General features: G+C 37.0%; 1 protein-coding gene across 1 annotated transcript in view; it reads left to right on the top strand.

The window, feature by feature from the left end:
• Positions 1–23,718, top strand: part of AATF (apoptosis antagonizing transcription factor) — a 125,487-nt gene that overhangs the window by 25,136 nt on the left and 76,633 nt on the right. Inside the window, exons 5-8 of the mRNA XM_036911075.2 lie at positions 7,978–8,092; positions 9,256–9,454; positions 9,950–10,114; positions 11,446–11,529. Coding sequence (XP_036766970.2) covers positions 7,978–8,092; positions 9,256–9,454; positions 9,950–10,114; positions 11,446–11,529 — 563 coding nt within the window. The remainder of the gene's footprint in view (positions 1–7,977; positions 8,093–9,255; positions 9,455–9,949; positions 10,115–11,445; positions 11,530–23,718) is intronic.

Here is a 23,718-nt window from a genome sequence, read left to right as displayed (position 1 = left end):
AATATATATAAAGTGTTTAGGCTAGTTGCCTATCACTTAGTAAGTATGTTTTTAGTAATGTTAACTGTTAAACTTAATAGTGGTGATAGTACAATCTTTTCTTAGGCTAGAGCTCTGTGGCCACAGTATTTGTCACCCCTTCCTTAAAAGGGTTATGTAAATAAATACTAGTAAGGAACTTACAATTAGTTCTTTGAAAGCTTGAAATGTACATATAAAAGGCATATGTCAAAAATATTGGGGTGTCATTTTTATTCAGTTATTCATTCAACAAAATGGGGTGTATTGTCTGCCAACACCAAGCTTACCAAGGTGGTTAAGTTCACAATCCCTGCCTCAAGGAGCTCATAGTAAGGTGTGGAGGTAGGTACATCACTTTTAAATCATAAGTCTTAAGTTTTTTTACATGAAAGCAGCCTCTCAGTGTATTTGGTTTGGGGCTGGCAAATAAACAATGCTTAGTCTTGCTAATATTAAACACAAATAAAACTATCTTTTATTTTCTGAGCCTCAGTTTATCTAAGTGATGATAATCACTAAGTCTTCATGAGAAAGCACTGTAGCATCTGTAATTTTTAAATCGGTTAAGATGGTTCTGAGACTTAGGAGTGGCCTATACATCTTATTGTTGGTGTTTGTAATAAGGACAAAATTAAGTTTGATTACTTTGCTTCATCAGTTTGTTGAAGATATATCAGTTTATTGAGAATATAGGTATTGAAGTTAGCAGAAATGTAGCCTGTATTTTGTTTGCTTGTCAGCGTTTAGGTTTGGAGATGATAGCATAATTAGATGTTTTGCTGTGTGACTTATGCATCATTTCTCTGGAACTGAGATATTTGTGGAATACTTCTCATGGCCCAGGTGATGTGTTGGGTGCTCAAGGGTCAGGGTGAGGCCTCTGCTCTCAAGCAGCTTACAATGTAGCAAAATCACACTCTCAATCCAGTATGGTTAGTGCTGTGGTAGTGATATTAATGGTACTGAGAAAGAAGTGATGAATTCTATGGAAATTCCTCTTTTCAGAGGAGCTGTTCCAGACCCATATACTATACAGAGAATTTGGGGATTTGGTTAGGGATAGTTTCACTACCTAAGAGGCTGTTTATTTAAAGGCTTTTTAGTTGAAAGGATCAGACTATTTTTGTATGAAACGGAGAGGGTACTTGGATTATGGTTCTAATTTTATTTTTAATAATTTTCCTTCTTCAAAGTTTACATTTTAATATTTTAAGTTATAAAAGTAATATGTGCTTATAAAATATTCAGATAGTTCAAAAGTGTACCCCATAAAAATGAAAGCATCCCGACTCTCTCTGGATAACTCCTATTAGAAAGTTTAAACAATTACTTGTAAATTAACTTGGATTTTAAGTACCTTGAATTCTGAGTATTTTCTCTTTCTGTTTAAAGACGGAAAATAAATTTTCCTTTTTAGGGAAGTACTTTGGAGCAATGGAGGTTGTCTAGCAACTGTGAAGTGGAAGTAACTGTAGTGGATTTCGGGAAGTACATTGATCAGTTAGATTGCTGTGTCCTGTAGGGCTTTTTAAGGATTTATTGACACACTTCATCAAGGTATTTGAGAGACTATTCAGGGAAACCTAAGAAATTCTGTAGTTCTTTTCCCTTCCTTATAAATTCATGCCTGGTCAGAAATTACAGCTTGAATGGGATGTCCCTCCACAGAACTCAAATGCACACCATCTATCATGTTACTTAGTGTGGCAGTAATGTAAAATGTTAAGGATTTTTTTCTTCTTGTTTCTTTCTGTGAGGGGGCTCACCCAACATATTTTATTGTATGTCTCTTCATCTCTCCCTTATTTCAACTTCCACTTACTCCCTCAATTCCCCACGTCATTCTCTTAAGAGAAAAAAATAAGTTTTGTCCACTGAGTACTCTTTCTTATTTGATTTAATATATCTTGGGTTGAATGTTTCTCACAAAAACACTTTGCATTCAGAATTAGCCTATCAAACCGTTTTCTCCATAGACCCCTCCATAGATTGCATGCCTTCCACTCTGGTGCCCTCTGAGGTAGGAAAACCCAAGCCTGCTTTTGGCTTAGCTGTCATGATTTTAGAATATAAGTCCCCATGCTCTGCTTTGAAAAGTTATCCTGGTGGTTATTTTGTACCATTACAAAAAATGCTACTTTTGGTCCACAGAACCAACCAACACACTGGGACAGAACTCCTGATACTGTTTCAGTTAGAAGCACAGGCCTCATAATAACACATACATTTATCTAAATATGGGAATACACATGTGGACACATCTGTATACGTGCATACATATGTGTATATATAAAAGTTCTAGTTGGATGTGCTTCGGAAATGATAGCATCTCATCCATATGGTTGGTGCTAAGGAATTTGTAACCTGTGGTACTCTTTCTTACTGGTAATGCCATTCTGCTTGGGGAATATAGAACAAGCCTGAACAGTAGTACTGACAGAATTAGAAATTATGATACAGTGGAGCCTTCACGTAATTCTTTGTTGAAGAAGTTAGGGCCTAAATGTTAAGGCTTATTGTTATTCTGAGTTGATAATCTCTGCCTTGCTTTAATAATTTTTCCTCATGCCTGGGTAGCCCGCGAGTTGCACAATAATCACTCACACAGCTTTGTAATCAATGCCCAAAGTAATAGGATTCCTCTGGCCACCGGCAATTAATAAATTTGTGTCTTTTTTAAAACACTAGCAAGTCGGGCCTGAAATACGACTGACTGGCTCTCCTCATTTGCATATTTATTGCAGTGGAAAAATTCTTACCAGATGATTGATGCTGAGCCTGCCTCTTGAATTCCAAGCAGCACATTATTATGAAATGAAAAATGCTGGCCATACAGTTGATTAAAGTTGAAGACAGTGGAATCGGTGTTTTTTAAGATTGTGGGAGAATTAAAGGCATATTTTAATAGATGTTGACAAGAAGTGAACTAACAAAAGCAAAGCAAAGGATTTGCTTGAAAAGATTTAATCAAACGTCTTTCTTGGGGGATTAATTGCTGGGGATGACTAGTGCAAGTGGCAGGCTTGTGTGGATTTGAATGAAAAGTATTGTTCTCAGGCCAATATATCGTGTGTCATTTTGACCTATAGTTTAGCTCTAGTTCTAGTTACTTTTGAAGGAGAAAAAATGTTCTTGTAATCTGTACATTCTGGTTCAATGTATTTATCTGGAGTAATAGGAGTGTGGGAGTGTATGTATACATGTATGTAAATGATTGTTTGCATATTTATTTAAAAAATAACTACTCAAAACTGATAAGGTGAGCTTTATTTTACTTTCTACAATTATCTTTTTGGTTCCCCATCATCTGCTTACTAGAAGTTTTACTTATTGGTTTATAATCTAATTAATGAACTGTGTGCCCATGTCCAAACTTACGCTCTGCCTACAATTTTGTTTATGTTGAACAACCTAGATGAATCGGGAAAAAAATTAAGCTGTTAGGTGAAAATGGTTTTTAGATTGGTGACATTTTATATATAGAATGCTTGCATATGGGTTGCATGTAAGTGAATACTTAGTGTAGGAATCTGTGAATGCTAGTCCAATCCTAGTGCTATAGAGCAATGCAGGCAGAGCTTAAGATCTTCACCATGTGAAAGATGATTTTTTGATAGTAATATACTTTCTATTTTTACAGCATTTTTAAATTGCAAAATACCCTAATATATAAAAAACATTTATTTTTTACCTTAATTCTGTGAGATAAACAGATAAAGGATTATCTACATTTTATAAGTGAGAAAATTGAGACTCAGATTAAATTGGTCCACTCAGTATAAAATGACTAGTTAGTGATAGTGTCAGTTAGAATATGGGGCTTCTGACCCTTAGTAAAGTACTCTTTCTGTTTATTCTCTACTTGGAAAATTATTCCTAAAGCCGTTGCCCAGATGCTTAAGTTGAATCTTCGTAATGTGGTGAGGCATATGTCCTTCTTAATCTCCTTTTAGGGAAAGGCCCCTGGAAATGGACCATGTAGGACAAAATAAACATATTTATCCTTGACAGTCTCCATTTGTTTTGTGGCCATGTGCCCAGAGAGAGAAAAGAATGTATATTCACCTCAGTTGCTTTTCTTAACTTTGAACTCTGACAGTAACTGAGAGAAAAATTAGGAGTGAATCAAAAACTGTTGGTTCCATTCTCTTTATTATTCATAGAGTTGAACAAATAGAATTCAGACATATATGAATGATAAAGAGGTTTTGTTTTGTTTTTTTGGCTGGGATGAATTTACTGTTGAATTTGAGCCTCCATGAGAGATTCTTCCCTCACTCTTTTTGTCAGCTGTGGCTTTGAGGAGGCCTTCTGCATCTAGCAAGGATTACCCATTGTCTCTTTGGGTTTTACATATAATCTTACTAGAAGGAAATGTGGCCCTAATATTGCAAAGAAGTGAGAATTGGGTTCTTTCTGTCTTCTAAATCTCTTTATGAGAAGTTGTCCATGTATTGGTCACTGGTGATTTGACTTTGATAAAAAAAAATTTTGGGGGTGAGTGGGTAGTTTAGAAGCACAGAATTGCAGATTTCATCTCTGGTAGGCCTCTTGACACTTTGATGCATGGTGGTGCTATCCCTGAACGGAGCTTAAATACTTGAGGGCTACTTTCTGACTAGGTGAAGGGGTGTATAAAATGAAAACATATGAGAGAGTATTAACAGAAAGGCACACTTTGATTTACTGATATTGTCTCTCTGCTTTCTTGTTGGATTGATATGCTGTCTAATATATCTGCAATGGATTCTTTTAAACTGATTTGAACTAAATAAAAGGGCTTGTATAGCTACTTGAAGTGGCCCTTAAAAGTAGTAGTCTTTTTGTGGACTGTTTTCACAATTCTTGGTTATGCTACATGTTAGAGTCAAATTATGACTTACTTGTTGGGGGCAAACAGCTATAGACATAGACTGCTTTGCAGCTTCTCTCCTGCGTGATTCTTGATTTCTTATTTTAGATCATGGCCACATGGTTCCTAGAGAAAGTAAGGGACAGGCACTTGCTTTTCCTGTTCTTTTAAATTTTTTATTGTGGTAAAAAATGCATGACATAAAATTTACCATCCTAACCATTTCGGAGTGTACAGTTCAGTAGTATTAAGTACGTTCACATCGTTGCACAGCCGATCTCCAGAACCCTTTTATCTTGCAAAACTTAAGCTTGTACTCATTAAACTCATTAAACAACAACTCTCCATTTCCCTCCCCTCCAGTCCCTGGTAGCCACCATTATACGTTCCTTGAATTTGACTATTCTAGATGCCTCATATAAGTGGAATGATACAGTATTTACCTTTTGGTGACTGGCTTATTTCACTTAGAATAATCTCCCAGGTTTAACCAGGTTGTGGAGTCTGTCAGAATTTCCTTCTTTTTAAAGCCTGAATAATAGTCCATTGTTTTTTCAGTTCCTTTTTAGTAGTCTCAAGATAAAAGAATTATAGATTTTTTTTTGGTAGAGAGATTAACTGGGATGGTAGAATTATTTATTATACTCTGGTCTTGGGATTTTTTTAGTTCTTTTTTAATATTGTGATATTTTCCACTATCCATTTCCAGAACTTTTTCATCATCCTAAACTGAATCTCTGCCTGTTGAAACAGTAAGTCCTCGGTCCTCATTCCCCTTAACTCCTGACAACCACCCTTCTACTTTCTGCTTCTGTGAACTGGAATTTGACTATTTTAGTACCTCATTTAAGTGGAATCATAATACAGTATTTGTCCTTTTGCAATTGGCTTATTTTACTTGGTGTAATATTTCCAAGGTTAGGTCTTGGGAATTTTGAAAACTGCAAAGCAAAATTTATTTGTGGTGTCACTTTGGAAAACATGGGCTCTGTCTCATAAGATGTAGCCATTTTTAGAAAAGAAGTTAAAAACAGTGGTTAGTCCATAGAATTTGAATGAGAGGATTTCTGTTTCATGGACTTCCTTCCAAATGTCAGTATCTTTTCTGTTTTCTTAAGGTTCTTGCTATAGCATAGATTTTCAGAACCATAACCACCTGGGATATCTGTTTACAGTTCTCAGCTCTTTTCATTCTGATCATTTATGGTGACCTGATATTTGCAGTTGTCATTTGTATTCTTTGTTCTACTGTTGTCCTCTTTATACATTTAGGACATTTAGACTGAATAATTCTTGCCTTTAAAATTGTCTTATCTTTATTTTTACTTCTTGCTTTTGATCTTGTTTATACTTAATCCATTTCCTAAATGCTGAGAGACAGAAGATAATTGTGTATGACTTTTTCTTCATGAGTGTAACATCTCCACATTTGGTGGAAAATTTCCTTGTTTTTTTAAGATACAGTGCAACAGGTTGACAATCTTGGTTTGAAACACAAGGCATTTTGGATTTTTCAGTTAATATTTATGTATTGTAAATCTGTTTCAGTGGTATGAATATGTACTAATTGTAAGATTAGAATACAGGATTTAGAAAAGATGCGATCAAGGGTCTTACATTATTTTAAACAAGAAAGTTATATTTATATAGTCTTATATTTGAAGGAATATGAAGTAATTATTGAGCTCCTTTTGACCAATCTTGGAAGGCTTTCCTAGGTAAGTTAGCTCTTAGCCTTATGTTGAAATAGAATGCTATAATATGATACATATGGAGAGCTTGTCTTAATTCATGTGTTGCTCTCCCACTGATGAAACAAACTGGGGTGTAGAATAGTGAAAGGCTACTTACACTGGGCAGCAAACACAGAATAAGACTCATAAAAATCACTTAAACTGAAGTTTGTGTGGGCTGAAGTTAGTGTGGAATATAAAATAAAAATGAATGTAGGAATTGTTATGTGAAAGTAGGAATGCTTGTGAGAAGATTATGGTAATTTAAGGGAAAGAGGGAAGGAGTGATAGAAGCATAGCCAGAGATAAATGGACAGCTTTTGGTAAGAATGGAAATCACATGATTTAGCAACTGATTAAATATATAGAATAAGAACACCAAAATGTCAGTGATCTCCTGTGAAAGCACATTAAATAGAGAAGAGAAAATCAGACAAGGGAGAAGTATTATTAGGTCAGGAGAAAAAAGTTCTGTTTCTGACATAGTATATTTGAAGGAGTGATGGAAGCACCCAGATGAAGATTTTCTTGCAGTTCCTGGAAGTGTGAAAATTTAATAGTTAGACATCTCAGTGCTGTCAACTCATAAATCGTGATTATCAGTGTCTAGTTAGCCTCTTTAGTAGGATTAGGCTGATAAAGAAGTTTAGAGTTCAGTTCTCAGAGGGCCAGTTTTTATTTTCAAGGTTCTTAGCCATAGACTATACTTAATCCTGACCAGCTTTATTACAAATGCATCCTGTTGTCTATGAAGTGAACCAGGTGTGAGAACAAATTCTCAATGTGCAGATTTTTACTACACAATTCAGTACTGCAGACAGCAAGCCGTTAACTTGGGTTTTCATTTGTGAACAATAATTTTTCCTAAGAATAAGTGTGGAGAGATTGAATGAATGATGTGGCAGCTCAAACCAGAGGCAAATGAGATCTCCTGAGAGAGGGGGTGGTTGTGACTAAGTTGCACCGTTTAGGAGAAGAGGAGGAATTGCTTAAGCAGCTGATGGATAGAGGGTGGTCCAGGAGGTAGGTGGGTAACCTGCAGAAACTAACACCAATGGGAAAAAACGATTGGTTATAATGGCAGACAGGGAAGGAGTTTGTCAACCTTACCAAATCTAAAAATTCACAATTTATTGCAGACACTTTTCTAAGCGTCTTACATACTACCTTGCTTGTTCTCGAAACAACCCTATGAGGCAAGGCGCTGTTGTTATTTCTTCTTGGGAATTCTGTATTGCAGAGTTCTTAGTGCCTGCGTGCCCTGGGCCCGCCCCTCAGTGAGAACTGCTCAGGAGTCATGAGTCCCAGGCGTTGCCTGCTTTGGAGAATTGTAGATAATTAATGTTTCCTTCTTTGTGCTTCATTTTCCAGGTCATAAGGCACTTAAAGCGTTGTTGAGGTCACTGGTAGATCTTCAGGAAGAGTTGCTTTTCCAGTACCCAGACACTAGATATCTAGTAGATGGGACAAAGCCCAAAACAGAAAGGTAAGGCAAGAGTGGACTGTGTAGGTGCTAATTTTAATCTGAATACCTTCCCATCATTTATGAATGAGAAAGCCAACTCCTTTCCAGGCAGCTCTCAGAGTCACTACTAGTAAATCAAAGAGCATCTTACATTTAACTGGTAGCCAGGATGGCCCATAAATTGGGAATTAAGTTTTGAATTTTTGTGCTTACTTGTGCCTGATTCTCTTTGTGGGCTTCTGCAAAACACTTGCTTTCTCTTAGACCTATCAAAATAAGTAGATGAAAGCACATTTTTAATATTAATGCTTAATTAATGTTTATGAAGTACTTTGTGCCCATACCATGGAATCACTGGTTAACAACCATCTCCTCTTCAGTGAGGGAAGAACCAGTTATTTTAAAGGTGGAACATTTTCAGAAAACAGTAGAATAAATCTTTTTCTTTCCTGGAATTATCAGTCAGTGAAGGATTTCCTCCCCTCGGAGCCTGCCACGTATGGTACCAGTTTGCTGTTCCCCTTGAGCTCATCTTTTGTTCCATTCTTTTCTACTGAATTAGTTGGAGGGACAAAAAGTAAGCCCACATTTATTGAGCCACCTTCTCTGTGCTGGGATCAGTGACCCGGTGAGTGCAGCTGACTATGTAGAGATGGCATTGCTTTCTTGTGGCATGGCCTTTATTGTGCTTCAGCCCTCATTCTCTTGCCTGCCCCTTTGAGTTTTCTTCACAGTCAGCTTCTCTTCATTTGGTTCACCTAATAGTATTCACCTTTCCTGCACAGTTGGTTATAGGGAGACCTATTTCCCTTATTGATTTGGGGATTAAGGTCATAAAAATATGATCGTATGTTTAATTTTTAGGGACCATCCTGTAACAACATAGGCCTTGTTCATATGCACTTCTAATGGTTTTGTGACCTCATTATTTTTACAGTTTGCTTACCTTTTAAAAAACATTTTAAAACCAGTTATTTTTATATTTACTTGAAAAGTTACATGAATTTTTGATTAACCTCATGAATGTTCTTTTCAAACAAAAAAAGCCATCCTCTCATCTGTGATGTATTTAAAATGTAGACAAAGTAGACAAGGCCTAAATACTCTCGACCGCATGTTAGCCTAGCTTTTCATTTGGGTAATATTTATTTACATTGGACTTAATGTTCTTGTTGGTTTTCTAGTGAGGAGGAGATTTCCAGTGGAGATGAAGAGCTAATAGAAGAGAAGAAGCAGAGAAAGGCCCCTCTAAAGAGGAAGCTGGAGATGGGTGACTATCCCAGCTTCATGGCAAAGCGCTTTGCTGACTTTACAGTCTACAGGAACCACACACTTCAGAAGTGGCACGATAAAACCAAGCTGGCTTCTGGGAAACTGGGGAAGGCAAGTGTGTTTGTGTGTAACACAGGTGTAGCAATCTGAAGCAGTTTTAAGAAATTGAAACAAGTGCTCACTTATATGGATAATAGTAATCAGGTCATTTCTATAGAAAAATTTACTAAACTCCTACCTTTGGGGTTTATACCATTCAGACTTGGGATTTTAACTTTATTAGAACATTTTTTTCCTAGAAATTGTGGCCTTGTAAGTGTTCAAGTGTTGGAAATACCTAATACGTAAATAAATGGATTTTTAAACAACTACAACTGAGGGAGCAGAAGTTAATCTCTGGGTATAGGAAAGTAATATAATCAGCTTAAGACTTTTTGTTTGTTTGTTTCTGAATAATTAACAGCCATTCACAAACTCAGTGTTTAACAGAAAGTGCCCCCTGAAAGGAGGATTGTCTATTTCTATGCTGACACTGAAAGACAGAGAAACCAATGTAGCTGCCTGCAGCACAGACTCTGCGTTATCTGACACTGGTTAATGTTACAGGGTTTTGATGCCTTTGAACGCTCAATCTTGACTCAGATTGATCATATTCTGATGGACAAAGAAAGATTACTTCGGAGGACACAGACCAAGCGCTCAGTCTACCGAGTTCTTGGCAAAGCTGAACCAGCTGCACAGCCCGCCCCAGAGAGTTTGCCAGGACAGCCGGTGAGAACCCTGGGATTCAGGGTGATTATGGGGAGCAGTTTCTATGAGGCTAATCGACTGAAAATGCTGATTACCTATATGTAGGTGGTAGTCTCGGTTTAAGAAGTTAGTGAGAGGGAGGAAAAAGCACTACTTTACTAAGATTGTTGAGAAACTGAGAGTATGTCAGAGGGGAAAGTTTGTAAAAAATGGAGCTATTACTAACTTGTGTGTAGTCTTCTCTTATTTTTGAGTTTGATATAAATCTGGTAATGGAAGCATTCATGGTCTGATTTTTAAATTTCAGTTTTAAAGCTGCTTCTTTAGAAGTGTCAGTATTGAAGCCAGTGTGTACTTTAGGCATATGTAGGACATTTATATACTCCAGAAAAGGACCCCAAATAGCATTAAATTCTTTTGTTTAAGGAAAATCTTTTATTTATAGAAGAAATACATATTTCTAAGTTCAGAAGAATTAAAAATGAAAAGTGAAATTCCCCCAACTGATAATTCCACTCCTCAGATTTAACCAATGTTCATAGTTGTAACAACCTTTCAGCTATTTTTGATTGCTAACAGCCACACACACACACACACACACACACACACACACACACACACACACACACACACAAATAGGGTTCTCTTCCTTTTTTAACTAAATGGGATGAATATGCATGTGGGTGTATAATTATATAAAATACTACAAGCCATATATAAAATCTTACAACTTGTTTTCTAAATTTAATATGTCCTAGACACTTCTGTATCATTACATAGAGATCTGTGTCATTTTCCCTAATGGCTGTAGAGTATTCCATTATATGGATGTATACTATAATTTATTTGAACAGTGGATATTTGTGTTGTCTTCAGTTTTAGAAACAATGCGATAGGAAACATTCCTGAGCATTTGTATTTGTGTGTTTGAACATATGGATAGATTTCTTGAAGTGGAAATGTTAAGTCAAAGAGAATATGCATTTTAAATCCTGATAGATGTTATCAAATTGCCTCCAAAAAAGGCTCCATTAATTTCCAATCTCACAAGCTGTGTTTTCCAGTACTGTGTTGCCAGTTTTAAAGGTGAAAAATGGTGTCTTCTCATTTTAATTTGCATGTATTTAATTAGAATGAGGTAAAACATATGGTTATTGACTATTTGTGGTTCTTCTGTCAAGTGCTTATTAATGTTTTTGCCCACTTTTTGATTGAAATGTTTTGTTCTTTAATTTTAAGAGCTTTTTGTATCTTAAGGAAAACTACTTTGACTATTATACACATATTTAGTGTCTCCATTACTTTGACAACACCACTGGGATTTACTCCTTCCTTTCTTCTCATTGATGTAGGAGACTCTTCCTCAAGCACTTGCCAATGCCCACCTGAAGGACTTAGATGAAGAAATCTTTGATGATGATGACTTTTACCACCAGGTGTGATGTTTACACTCTCTTTTTTTGTTACAAATCAGGTTAAAAAATTTTAAAACAGCTGACAGAATTGTCTGACCAAAAGGTAGCTAACTTTGGAAGGAGCATAGTGTGAGAGGAGGGGTTGGAACTGCAGTGTTCAGAATTGACTTACTGTGTTGGTTCTCGATCTGTTCCTTTTCTTCTGTCTTATATTTTTCCTTTTGAAATGAAAACAGCTACAGCTACTTTGTTAGCTGCTGCAGAGGGTAAATTATTCCATAAAACAGTTTCAGCTTCTTTGAGTCAAGAGGCTTATTCTTTCTCAGCCGTTTGTGATAATGCTATTGGAGGACTTTTTGTTAGTTATTTAGTTTCTTATCCTATTGTTAGATTGGAATATGGAGCTAAAAGGGCTGAGATCCCAGAGTTCTTGCATTGCAATTCTGGTCCCATCTATTACCTGTTAAGTCTCTTGTCTTTAATGTTTTTTGTGCTTGTTCAAATCAGTTAAGTATGTTTGGAGACTGTCTGCTACTGTTGTTTATAATAATAGTCCAGTGCTTTGAAGACAGAAAGAATTGGTAGAAGTTGAAATATGGCCCAGTTCTCAATATCTCTTCACAAACATCCCCCAGTTCTTTCCCTGACATTATCTGCTGGCATGTTGCTCTTTTTAATGATAAGTAAATTAAACATTTAGGCTATCCTGAAGAACTCAAATAATTTCCTATAATCCTTGGTCTCTGGATAAGTCCTCTCCTTGATGAAATGTGTTTTAGGATATTCCCTTTCTAGCTCTGGAGAATCAAGATTGCGTGGCAGTGACATACCAGTTTTTGTTGAGCCATTATTTATCAAGTTCACTTTTTTCTTGCTACGGAATTTTTAGTGTGCTAACTTTTGCCAAAGAATTTGCAACTGCTTGTTAAAGATTTAGCCATGAGGCTGTATCATGTATATGGAATATGAAGGAAGGAACTTAAAAAAATTTTTTACTGTGAAGCCAGTAGAACAAGTGATTCTATACAGGAGATGCTCCTGAGGCTTTGCCCTAAAAAGAGAGAGACTTTCTATTAGTCTTTCTAGTCACTCTGTAATGTTCAACAAAATTATTGCCATAAGTGAGTCTTAAAAGTAATGTTGAAAAGGCATAGGAAAGAGGATTGTTGTGGCCTCAGGTGTTCCTAGTCAGAGGTCCTGATTCTTTTTTCCTGTTCTTCTGTTATTATATCCATTTGTCAGATGAGTAGGGAACTGTATTTTGTTCCAGAGTGTCTATAGAAGTACCTGGTATGGGATATTAATGTTGTATAATTGTGTGGGATCATGGGAGATGATAAAAAATGTTCTAGTCTTCATTAATTGAAGTGTACATTGTTCAATGGAAAGTGCATCATAAATTAAATAGGCTTAATAAAATAAACTGAAATTACTGGGGAGAAGTTGCTTCCACTGGAAATCCTAAGTCTGAAAGTTTTTTTTTCTTTTGCCTGGAGGTCTATTTAAAAAGAAATAGCATTACTTGATTGGTCCTTCATCCCAATTAATAATTTTACCTCTGATAAATTCTGATTTTAGAGTTATGACTAGTCACATCTTAGCTTTTCCCCTTGCTGGTTAATTGGGGTGCTGGGGTTAATCTAAATTAAAACTTAAACTAATAGAGGTCAGCAAAGCAGCTGAAACACCTGAGTGAAACAAATGGGGCTGCCAGGCGCAACTTTATCTTGGCTGTTTCCCAAGAGGGAAGTGGCAGCAAATTGGAGTTGTTTCAGCCTTCTGTAAAGGTGAATGATGGGTGACACTTGTTAATGTACAGCATCTCCGGAAGCATTCCAGATTGCTGCTGTACCAACTGCTGCCATCCGTGCACAGTCAGTAGGAACTGGACCAGTTGCCAACATCTGGCAGCACAGCAAGGAATGGGTGCAAGTCCTGAAACCCCGCAGATTCTAAATATGGTGCTTAGAACTGTGCAGGCTTTAATCACTTACCACTCTTTGGCAGCAAGCTACGACAGCTTATCCTAGCCTCGTACATCACGTCCTGACATCTGCTGAGCCGCAAAGGCAGCTGCACATTCATTTTCTTGCCTTTCCTCTTTGCCTTCTATTCCTCTTCTTCCCACTTTCACCCCTTGCTTTCCTTCAGTTGTCCTCCCTCTCTCCAATATGCTTCTTGGGGGAGATGATCTGTAAAGATGACTGCTTCATTGTGTGCAAGTAATTGTGGTGATGCCAGACCCTTGACAGACACCATGCAGCACCTGTTCTGCTGACCTGGTTAATTTCTTCTGTTGAGTGGGATTTGCCAGAGATTGGAGCTGAAGCCAGTTCAATGATAAGGCTAAAGAAAATGGCTGTATGTTTTCTGTCACCTCCCAATTAAATTGGCTTCATAAAGTGCTTTCCTTTATTTGTCAGGGAAGAAGCCTGAGCTAAGTGTTGCATTCAGAAGTGGTACAACGTATTACAATGGGCCTGGGAGTTTTTATTTATGTGTGTGTGTGTGTGTATGTTTTAATGTGGTCATATGGAAGAGCTGGGTGGTGAACATAATACACTTTGCTTTTTTTTTAAACCCATACTTGAAGCCAGACTCTTTGGGTCCATGTTTTGTAAGGAAGAGATTATAGCCACATTGAATTTTAATGTTTCATTGTAAGGGCTTAAAGGCTTACTTGGTTAATTCAGGCTGTGTAAATGCCCTAGCTACTGAGAATGGTGTTTGGGGTCAGAACACCAGACATATACACCCTCACTGTCTTTGTTTCATAATGGGCCTTAAGTTACTACAACTTAAAAAATACATCTGTATTATTTAATAAAGGTACTGGCATATGTGTGTGTGTGTATATGTGTATATACATATACATAGAGAGACGCACTATCAGATATCATAGGTATCATACCATTTTTGAGCTGAAAAGAACCTTATGAGAAACAGAAGTTCCTGAGAAGTTAAATAACTTCCTGAAAGTCATACAGTAAATGGCAACACTAGTACTTGATCTCAGAACTTCTTGGACCAAGTCCTATTCTTTCTATACCTTTATTTCTTACCTATTTCATTCTTGAACCATAAAAAGACTTCAGTGTAACACCTGTTAGTTTGTAAATAAATAAGCTTCATTTTCTTAGAACTGAAAGAAATACTGCATGTTAGAAAGTAATTTTTTCCTTAGAAGGCAAATGATTTATTAAACTCCTGTTGCTTAAGAATTCTAATGAAAAAATTAGCTTTATAGTGTTATTGGTTTGTTTGGAAACTGGGATTGCTGAAAGCTTGAAGTATACCCAGTGGGAAGCTTTTATGAGGGAAACTGTTCACCTGCTGCCAGCATTGCATAGTTTTACTTCCAAATGGAATTAGTTTGCATCTGGCCTATTTTTTGTCAAAGAAGCTCATCTCTAAAGACAATTTCACAAAACGTGAAGGTTGTAAATGACCATGAAGGATGAACGATTCAAAAATGTTTTCAGTGTCTATTTTTCATTTTCAGGATCCTATTTGTTATTTTTTAAGCAGTAAGTTCTTTTAAGGTGTGTTACCTCTATCACTGTTTAAGTCCTTTGTTTTGCTTCTTTTAAACCAGCAGTGGGTCTTTGACTTAATAAGCCTGCATTCTTAAAGAATTGAGGAAGGACTAACATTTACTGAACACTAGTTATGTGTCAGCTCCTGAACTAAGTTGATAGGTACTTGATATACGTCTTTATTTAATCCCCACAAAATCTCCATATTGCAGTATGACTACACTTAGCAATATGCTATATAAAGTGACTGGTTTTATTCTTTTCATATCCCAGACTTCAAACTAATTTCTTGTCACCTCATGAGGTATTTTGTTCTGAAAGGACTAATTGAGCTTAGATATCTACAGATTGATACCTGGATTTCTAAGGGTTCATTAGGATTTTGTATGTTGCCTCTCGCTCTGTTTAGTTTTGATCTGGTTTGTTCTATCACTTTGAATTTAACCAGGAGTGTCTAGAGAAAAGCCTAATAGGTTTTGCTCTTGATGACCTCTTTTGGTGGGTTAGCTTCCTCCTTTCATTTGCCATCAGGACATGTCTGTGACTAACATGGCGACATGTTGGACTTTTATATCCAAGATATTTGATAATGCCATAAACAAGTAATTACTAATTCAGTGAACTAAAAGTCAGTAATACTAAGAAAAAGAGGAGAGGCAAGCTTTCTGCAAAATGGTTTGTCTTAATTAAATTGGTGAGTGATTGATATGGACAGTTGATGAGGTGGCTTTAATTGTATGCATTTAGATCTTAGTGTGAATAAGAGATGTCTCAAGCCATTCCTACAGTTAATGGCAATACAATATTCTTGCTGTTGGCATGTATCTTTCCAGTGGTTCAGTTGATGTTTAATAATATGTTTTAAAGCTTGATTTGAACCTGCTCCTTTTAGTTAGTTGTTGGAAAACAAATACCTTCTATGCAGGACAGTATTTCAATTTTAGTTTTACTTTTAAATGTTGCTGTTCTTTGAGATGTGGATAGTGTGTCTCAAAAGTTTGATAAAACTTATTACACGTAGACCTCTATGGCGAATTTAGAGAGGACATATATATGAAGCCCATGAATTTAAAAATTGAAGTTATGGTGAAAGATACCACAGAGAATTAATCAGGTACGTTTCTTGAGGCATAGTATAGATGATTTAAAAAACACCCAAAACAAGTATTAGTATCCAGTTAAACCCCAGTTTTAATAATTATAAAATCATTTTGTGTACCATGTGTAATAGTTTTATTTGAGATACATTCTAGTTTCTATGCTTCCATTGTTTATCTCTCAGTGTTTAGGCCCAAATATAGCATCAGTATTGGCGTTGGATTACTAGCTTGGGCTTACTGTTGTGGAAGGGGCACAGAATGGGAGGCCAAAAGCCATATTTTAAATGCAAAGTCCAGAAATTTAATCAAGCAATATAAGGAAAGAGACACATGACTGGCCCTCGTTTCTTCCAGTTTCCTTGCTTTAGAAAATATCAGAGCATGACTTTAGTACTACTAGCTAGTCCAGCAAAGGTAAAACCTCAGAACAAAGCCTAAAATAGTACATATTATAGAGCCAGCTAGGAAAGAGATAAGGACTGGCTTAGAACTATTGAAACTTTTTCAAACCAAGTGGTACCTTGGGAGTTTACTAGGCAAATATGTGGCCAGAATTGTCTTTTCTATACTAATAAGCACAATGTCAACTTGCTGAGTGTAAGTTAAACACAAGATTCCAGCAGTATTTCAGTAGCCCTGAGTGAAGGATTTGGTACTCTTCAAGAAATAAGGAATCCTGCCTGTTCACTAGAGTTGGCATCATGTCCTTATTAAATCATATCAATATATAGCTCCTTTCAAGTGAATTATAGGAAAAATGATTTAGCATAGAAATGGGAAGTCAATAAGCATTTTTAAAAATGTATGTGTATTGTGGATCTAGAAGAGAATATAATTGCTTTAAACTTAGCATTTTTGAAGACTGTCAAGTCCAAGCTATCTTCACAAGTTGGAGCCTAGGGGAAGTAAATGACTAGTATAGGATCACCCCTCTTAGTGAGCTAGGACATTAAAACCCAAGTATTCTTGCTCCCAGTTTGATTTTATTTCCTGCATATTATGCTGCCTTTTGACCTGACATGTTTGAAAATCCGTCTGAGAATGTCCTTTTCAGATTTATATCTGTTCAGGAAATTGAAGATCCAGTTTTCTGTTTGCATTCTTGCATTTCATATGTATCACTTTTTTTTTTTTTTTTTTTAATTGAAGGGTAGTTGACAACAGTATTGCATTACATTAGTTTCAGGTGTACAACACAGTGATTCAACATTTATATACATGATAATTCTAGGTACCAGGTATCACCATACCAAGTTGTTACAATATTTTGACTATATTCCTTATGCTATACATTACATCCCGGTTACTTATTTATTTTACAATTGGAAGTGTGTTTAAATATATATATATATATATATATATATATATTTTGTGAGGGCATCTCTCATATTTATTGATCAAATAGTTGTTAACCACAATAAATTTCTGTATAGGGGGGTCAATACTCAATCACTTTTATGCAATTATGAATTTCATTCAATTCATGTTTATTGTGTCAGATGCTACATTTATAAAGACTAAACAAAATCCCTACCTAAGAAATCTGTGTCATGTAACCAGAGTGAGTTTCTCTCTTATTTTGTGGAGTCACATAGCTCCTTCTGAAGAGTATGACTTTATTAAAATCTAAATGGAGAAAGTAAGTGGTGAAAGGGAGCAGTCGGGTCCTTGTATAAAAGAATACATGTAGTTGTCTAGTTGTCTTATCACAGATATGCCACAAGCATTGATTAGCATACTGGTTTTGCCCCCCAGTATATTCCTGATCTAATTCCTGAAGTCATTTCTCTATAACCAGGGAAAGGCCCTAAGAGATGCTGTTTGATATAAACTCTGGATAATGTAATTCCCTGTTTTCCAAGAGTATAGTTATTGGTAGAAGCCAGTTGGAGATGCTAGTATCCACTGAAACTTATTTCAGTTTAGAAGAGCCTTCATGTTGGTGATGGGTATTTGAAGGTTCATTTTGCGATGGACTAATTTGTGTATTTGTGAAATTTTCTAGAGTAAAAGGTTAAGGAGAAGAAAAGCCTTCCGATTTCTTTCTTCTTTCCATAGTTCATTCAACTAATATTTGAGTTCCTAGTATGTATTTATCGAGTGTTCTTGGTTGTGCTGTGCTGTCCATTGCAGTACCTACTAACCACATGTAGCTATTAAATTTTAATTTCAATTAATTAAAATAGAATAAAGTTAAAAATGCAGTTCTTTACAAGTAGGGACTCTATAGCATCTTACTACACTGATGGACAGTAACTGTAATGGGGTATGTGGTGGGGACTTAATGAGGGGAATCTAGTAACCACTATGTTGCCCATGTGATTTTATATTAATGATACCAAAAAAACCACCACAATAAAACAAAACAAACAAACAAAATGCAGTTCTTTAGTCACACTAGCCACATATCAAGTCTAAATAGCCACATGTGCTAGTGGCTATGGTATTGCACGTTGCAAATATGGTACATTTCCATCATCACAAAAAGTTCTTTTGGAGCTCTGTTAGGGGCTGGAATAAAGCAAAGTTCTGCCTTCAGTAGCATTCATTCTAGCTTAGAGTTAAGATGAAATGGGGAAATATATTGTGACTGTGCAAAAGAAAAATTATAAAACTAGGTTGGCTGAAGGGATGGGGTGGTTACTATTTTTACGTTGGATGTTCAGGGGATAAAGTTGTATTTGAGCAGAGACCTAAAGTAAGTGTATAACACCTTGCAGTTACCTTTGGGAAGAGTGTTGGGGACAAAGGAAATGGCAAGTGCAGAGGCTCTGAAGCTTAGTGGAGGCTAGCATGTTCTAGGAAAATTAAGGAGGCCAATGTTACTGGTCTCAAGTAGGGAAGAAAGAGTGATAGGTGAGGAAGTCAGAGATGTACCTGGAGGCCAGGTCCTGCAGGACCTTGTAGGTCACTGTAAGACTTTGGCTTTTACTCTGACTGAGATGGGAGACCACCAGAGAGCTTTAAACAGAGGAAGAATATAATTGGACTAATATTTTAAAAGAATCAGTATGCTGGGTGTGTTGAGAATCAACTATAGGAGGGCAAGGTGGCAAACAGGAGTCCATTTGGGAGACTCTAATGACAATCAAGGCAAGAGATGGTGGTAACTGGGACTTGGGTGGTTTTGGAGGGAGTGCTGAGAAGTGGTTGGATTCTGAATTTATGTTGAAAGTTGAACTGACAGGATTTGCTGTTGGATTTCATGTTGGGTGTGAAAAGAGAGGAGTCCAAGATGACTTTAATGTTTTTGGCCTGAACAGTTGGAAAGATGTGAAGCTAGTGTGGAGGAGAACTTCTGGAACTCAGTTTTGGTTATATTAAGCTTTTTTTCCTCCATGAACCTGTGCTGGCTTTAATTACTATGATTCTAAATCAGTTACATTAGGTTTAGGGTACCTCTGAAATATGCATATAGAGTTGTTGAAGGGGTAGTTATATATATAATTTTGGAGTCCATGGGATGGTCTAGGCTGAAGGCATAAATGTGAGAGCCATCAACATATAGATTGTATTTAATACCACGAGACTGAATGAGATCACCTAGGGAATGAAGATAGAAAAAAGCAGAGAGACTCAAAACCTAAGAGTTCTGAGACATTCAGACATTTAGAGACTGAGGAGATAAGGAAGAACCAGATGATTGAGAAGGAACAGGCAGGGAGGTAAGAGAATAAAGGAAGGGTGATTTCCCAGGTTCCATGTAACAGTGTTTCTTTCTTTTTTTTCCTTCAATGAAGCCACTTTATTAGTCTTTTCTTTTATGGTTCTTACTTATTTTGTGTGTGAGTGTTTTTCTTTGTTAAAGTATCATTTATATACAATCTTAGGAAGGTTTCACATGAACAACACAGTGGTTTCAACATTGACCCATATTATCAAGCCCTCACCCCCCACGCCATTGCAGTCACTGTCTATCAGCATAGTAAGATGCTATAGAGTCATTGCTCATCTTTTCCATGCTGTACTGCCTTCCCTGTGACCTACCTATATTATGATTGTGAATTATAGTTCCCCTTAATCTCTTTTCCTTCCCCAACCCCTCCCCTTCATATAAAAGTGTTTCAAGGAGGAGGAAGTATATATAATGTTATCCTGATACCAAAACCAGACAAAAGCATCACAAGGAAAGAAAATTGCAGGACATTATCTTTAATGTAGAAGCAAGACTCAATAATATACTAGCAAATTCAAATCAGCAACACATAAAAAGATTATGTATCATGAAGCAGGTGGTTTAGCTCAGAAATGCAAGGTTGGTTTAATATTTTTAAAAATCAATTAATGTAATATACTGTATCAGTAGAGTAAGGACGAAACCACATGATCATCTCAATAGATGCAGAAAAAACATTCAATACCCTTACATGATAAAAGCACTCAACAAACTAGGGATAGAAGGGAACTTCTTTTTTTTTAGGAGAGCAAGTGAGAGTCTTTTATTTACAGATAAAGCGAGAGGACAGAGCTCCTGGCTCACCCAGGATGGGACAAGAGAGCCCCCGGGGTGGTGTGTTTCTAGGGGTTTTATAGGCAGTTGATAGACAAAGGTCTAGGAATGCACACCTGCTAAGTGGTCCCAAAATATTTATCTCTGAAGAGACATTAAGTTTCTTACTAGTCTTCCTGGTTATTTACAAGAAATTTACTGCTCTGGTTTCCTTCCAGAATAGCAGCTTTCTGGTCTGGGAGCATATCACTCAAGACTGCCTGCTTTGCTCCCAAGGTGGGCTGAATTATTCTGTTTGTTAAAGAGTGTGTTAAGAAACTTATTACTTTTTGACTAATTGGGTTTTAAAATGCAGTCTTATTTTCAAGATGGAATCCTTCCTGTTTTACTATGCTTGTTAAATTGCCCAGGTTGCAGATCACTTGATTAGGGCCGGAGGAAGAAAAGCAGCACCTGGGTAAAGTCAGAAACTAAGCTGGGACCCCCAGCAGGCCCAAGTAAATCTCACAATTGATTATCTTGCTTTGATTTTTTCCAGAGGCCCTCACCCTACTCTGTCTAAGCCCCTGGTGTCTGTTTCATTTCCCCCTCTACAGATGGAGACCCTAGCTGCTGCTAGGGGAAAGAGGATGATGACTGCTCTGAGTGCTTCATGCTGAGAGGGGGGCACAGTAAAGGGTGCAGTTAGGTCTCCATCACTGGTTGGTCGAGAGGGCCTCAGAAGATGGGCATTTTCATTCTGGGTTCCATTTTCCTCACCATTTGCAGTTTTATGGCTTTAAAGGAATTTAGAAAACCAGCTCCATATCGTAGTAGTACATGGGACTTCTGGGCCTGACACAGGTCCTTCGAAGTTATCCTGGATGAGCCCCCAAAAATGGTGCTGGGGTTCTTGTTCACAGTCAAAGAATGAATATTGGAAACACTCAAGGTAGGAGAGCAAGTGAGAGGCTTTTTTTTTAGAGATAAAGCGAGAGGACAGAGCTCCTGGCTCACTCCAGGTTGGGACAAGAGGGTCCCCAGAAGGGAACTTCTTTTTTTGTAGTTTTTTTGTTGTTTATTTATTTATTTTATTTTGGTATTGTTAATGTACAGTTACTTGAACAACATTGTAGTTACTAGACTCCCCCTATTGTCAAGTCCCTACCACATACCTCATTACAGTCACTGTCCATCCGCATAGTAAGATGCTAGAGAATCATTACTTGACTTCTCTGTGTTATAGTGCCTTTTCCGTGTCTCCCCCTCCCCCGCTACGTTATGTGTGCTAATCATAATGCCCGTTTATCCCCCTTATCCCTCCCTTCCCACCCATCCTCCCCAGTCCCTTTCCTTTTGGTAACTGTTAGTTCATTCTTGGGTTCTGTGAGTCTTCTGCTGTTTTATTCCTTCAGTTTTTTTTTTGGTCTTACACTCCACAGATGAGTGAAATCATTTGCTACTTGTCTTTCTCCGCCTGGCTTATTTCACTGAGCATAATACCCTCTAGCTCCATCCATGTTGTTGCGAATGGTAGGATCTGTTTTTTTCTTATGGCTGAATAATATTCCATTGTGTATATGTACCACATCTTCTTTATCCATTCATCTACTGATGGACATTTAGGTTGCTTCCATATCTTGGCTATTGTAAATAGTGCAGCGATAAACATAGGGGTGCATCTGTCTTTTTCAAACTGGAGTACTGCATTCTTGGGGTAAATTCCTAGAAGTGGAATTCCAGGGTCAAATGGTATTTCTACTTTGAGTATTTTGAGGAACCTCCATACTGCTTTCCACAATGGTTGAACTAATTTACATTCCCACCAGCAGTGTAGGAGGGTTCCCCTTTTTCCACATCCTCGCCAGCATTTGTTGTTGTTTGTCTGTTGGATGGTAGCCATCCTTACTGGTGTGAGATGATATCTCATTGTGGTTTTAATTTGCATTTCTCTGATGACAAGCGATGTGGAGCATCTTTTCATGTATCTGTTGGCCATCTGAATTTCTTCTTTAGAGAACTGTCTATTCAGCTCCTCTGCCCATTTTTTAATTAGATCATTTGCTTTTTGTGTGCATGAGGTGTGTGAGCTCTTTATATATTTTGGATGTCAACCCTTTATCGGATCTGTCATTTATGAATATATTCTCCCATACTGTAGGATACCTTTTTGTTCTATTGATGGTGTCCTTTGCTTTACAGAAGCTTTTCAGCTTGATATAGTCCCATTTGTTCATTTTTGCTTTTGTTTCCCTTGCCCGGGGAGATATGTTCAAGAGGAGGTCACTCATGTTTATGTCTAAGAGATTTTTGCCTATGTTTTTTTCTAAGAGTTTTATGGTTTCATGACTTACATTCAAGTCTTTGATCCATTTTGAATTTACTTTTGTGTATGGGGTTAGACAATGGTCCAGTTTCATTCTCTTAAATGTAGCTGTCCAGTTTTGCCAGCACCATCTGTTGAAGAGACTGTCATTTCCCCATTGTATGTCCATGGCTCCTTTATCATATATTAATTGGCCATATATGTTTGGGTTAATGTCTGGATTGTCTATTCTGTTCCACTGGTCTGTGGCTCTGTTCTTGTGCCAGTACCAAATTGTCTTGATTACTGTGGCTTTGTAGTATAGCTTGAAGTTGGGAAGCGAGATCCGCCCCACTTTATTCTTCCTTCTCAGGATTGCTTTGGGTATTCGGGGTCTTTGGCGGTTCCATATGTTTTTTTGAACTATTTGTTTCAGTTCATTGAAGAATGTTGTTGGTAATTTGATAGGGATTGCACCGAATCTGTATATTGCTTTGGGCAGGATGGCCATTTTGACAATATTAATTCTTCCTAGGCAGGAGCACGGGATGAGTTTCCGTTTGTTAGTGCCCTCTTTAATTTCTCTTAAGAGTGTCTTGTAGTTTTCAGGGTATAGGTCTTTCACTTCCTTGGTTAGGTTTATTCCTAGGTATTTTATTCTTTTTGATGCTATTGTGAATGGAATTGTTTTCCTGAGTTCTCTTTCTGTTAGTTCATTGTTAGTGTATAGGAAAGCTACAGATTTCTGTGTGTTAATTTTGTATCCTACAACTTTGCTGAATTCTGATATTAGTTCTAGTAGTTTTGGGGTGGAGTCTTTAGGGTTTTTTATGTACAGTA

The sequence above is a fragment of the Manis pentadactyla genome, chromosome 4, assembly GCF_030020395.1.
Source record: "Manis pentadactyla isolate mManPen7 chromosome 4, mManPen7.hap1, whole genome shotgun sequence".
NCBI classification, from domain to species: Eukaryota; Metazoa; Chordata; class Mammalia; order Pholidota; family Manidae; genus Manis; species Manis pentadactyla.
The sequence above is the reverse complement of the archived record's forward strand: the minus strand, read 5'-3'. Positions and strand labels throughout refer to the sequence as shown.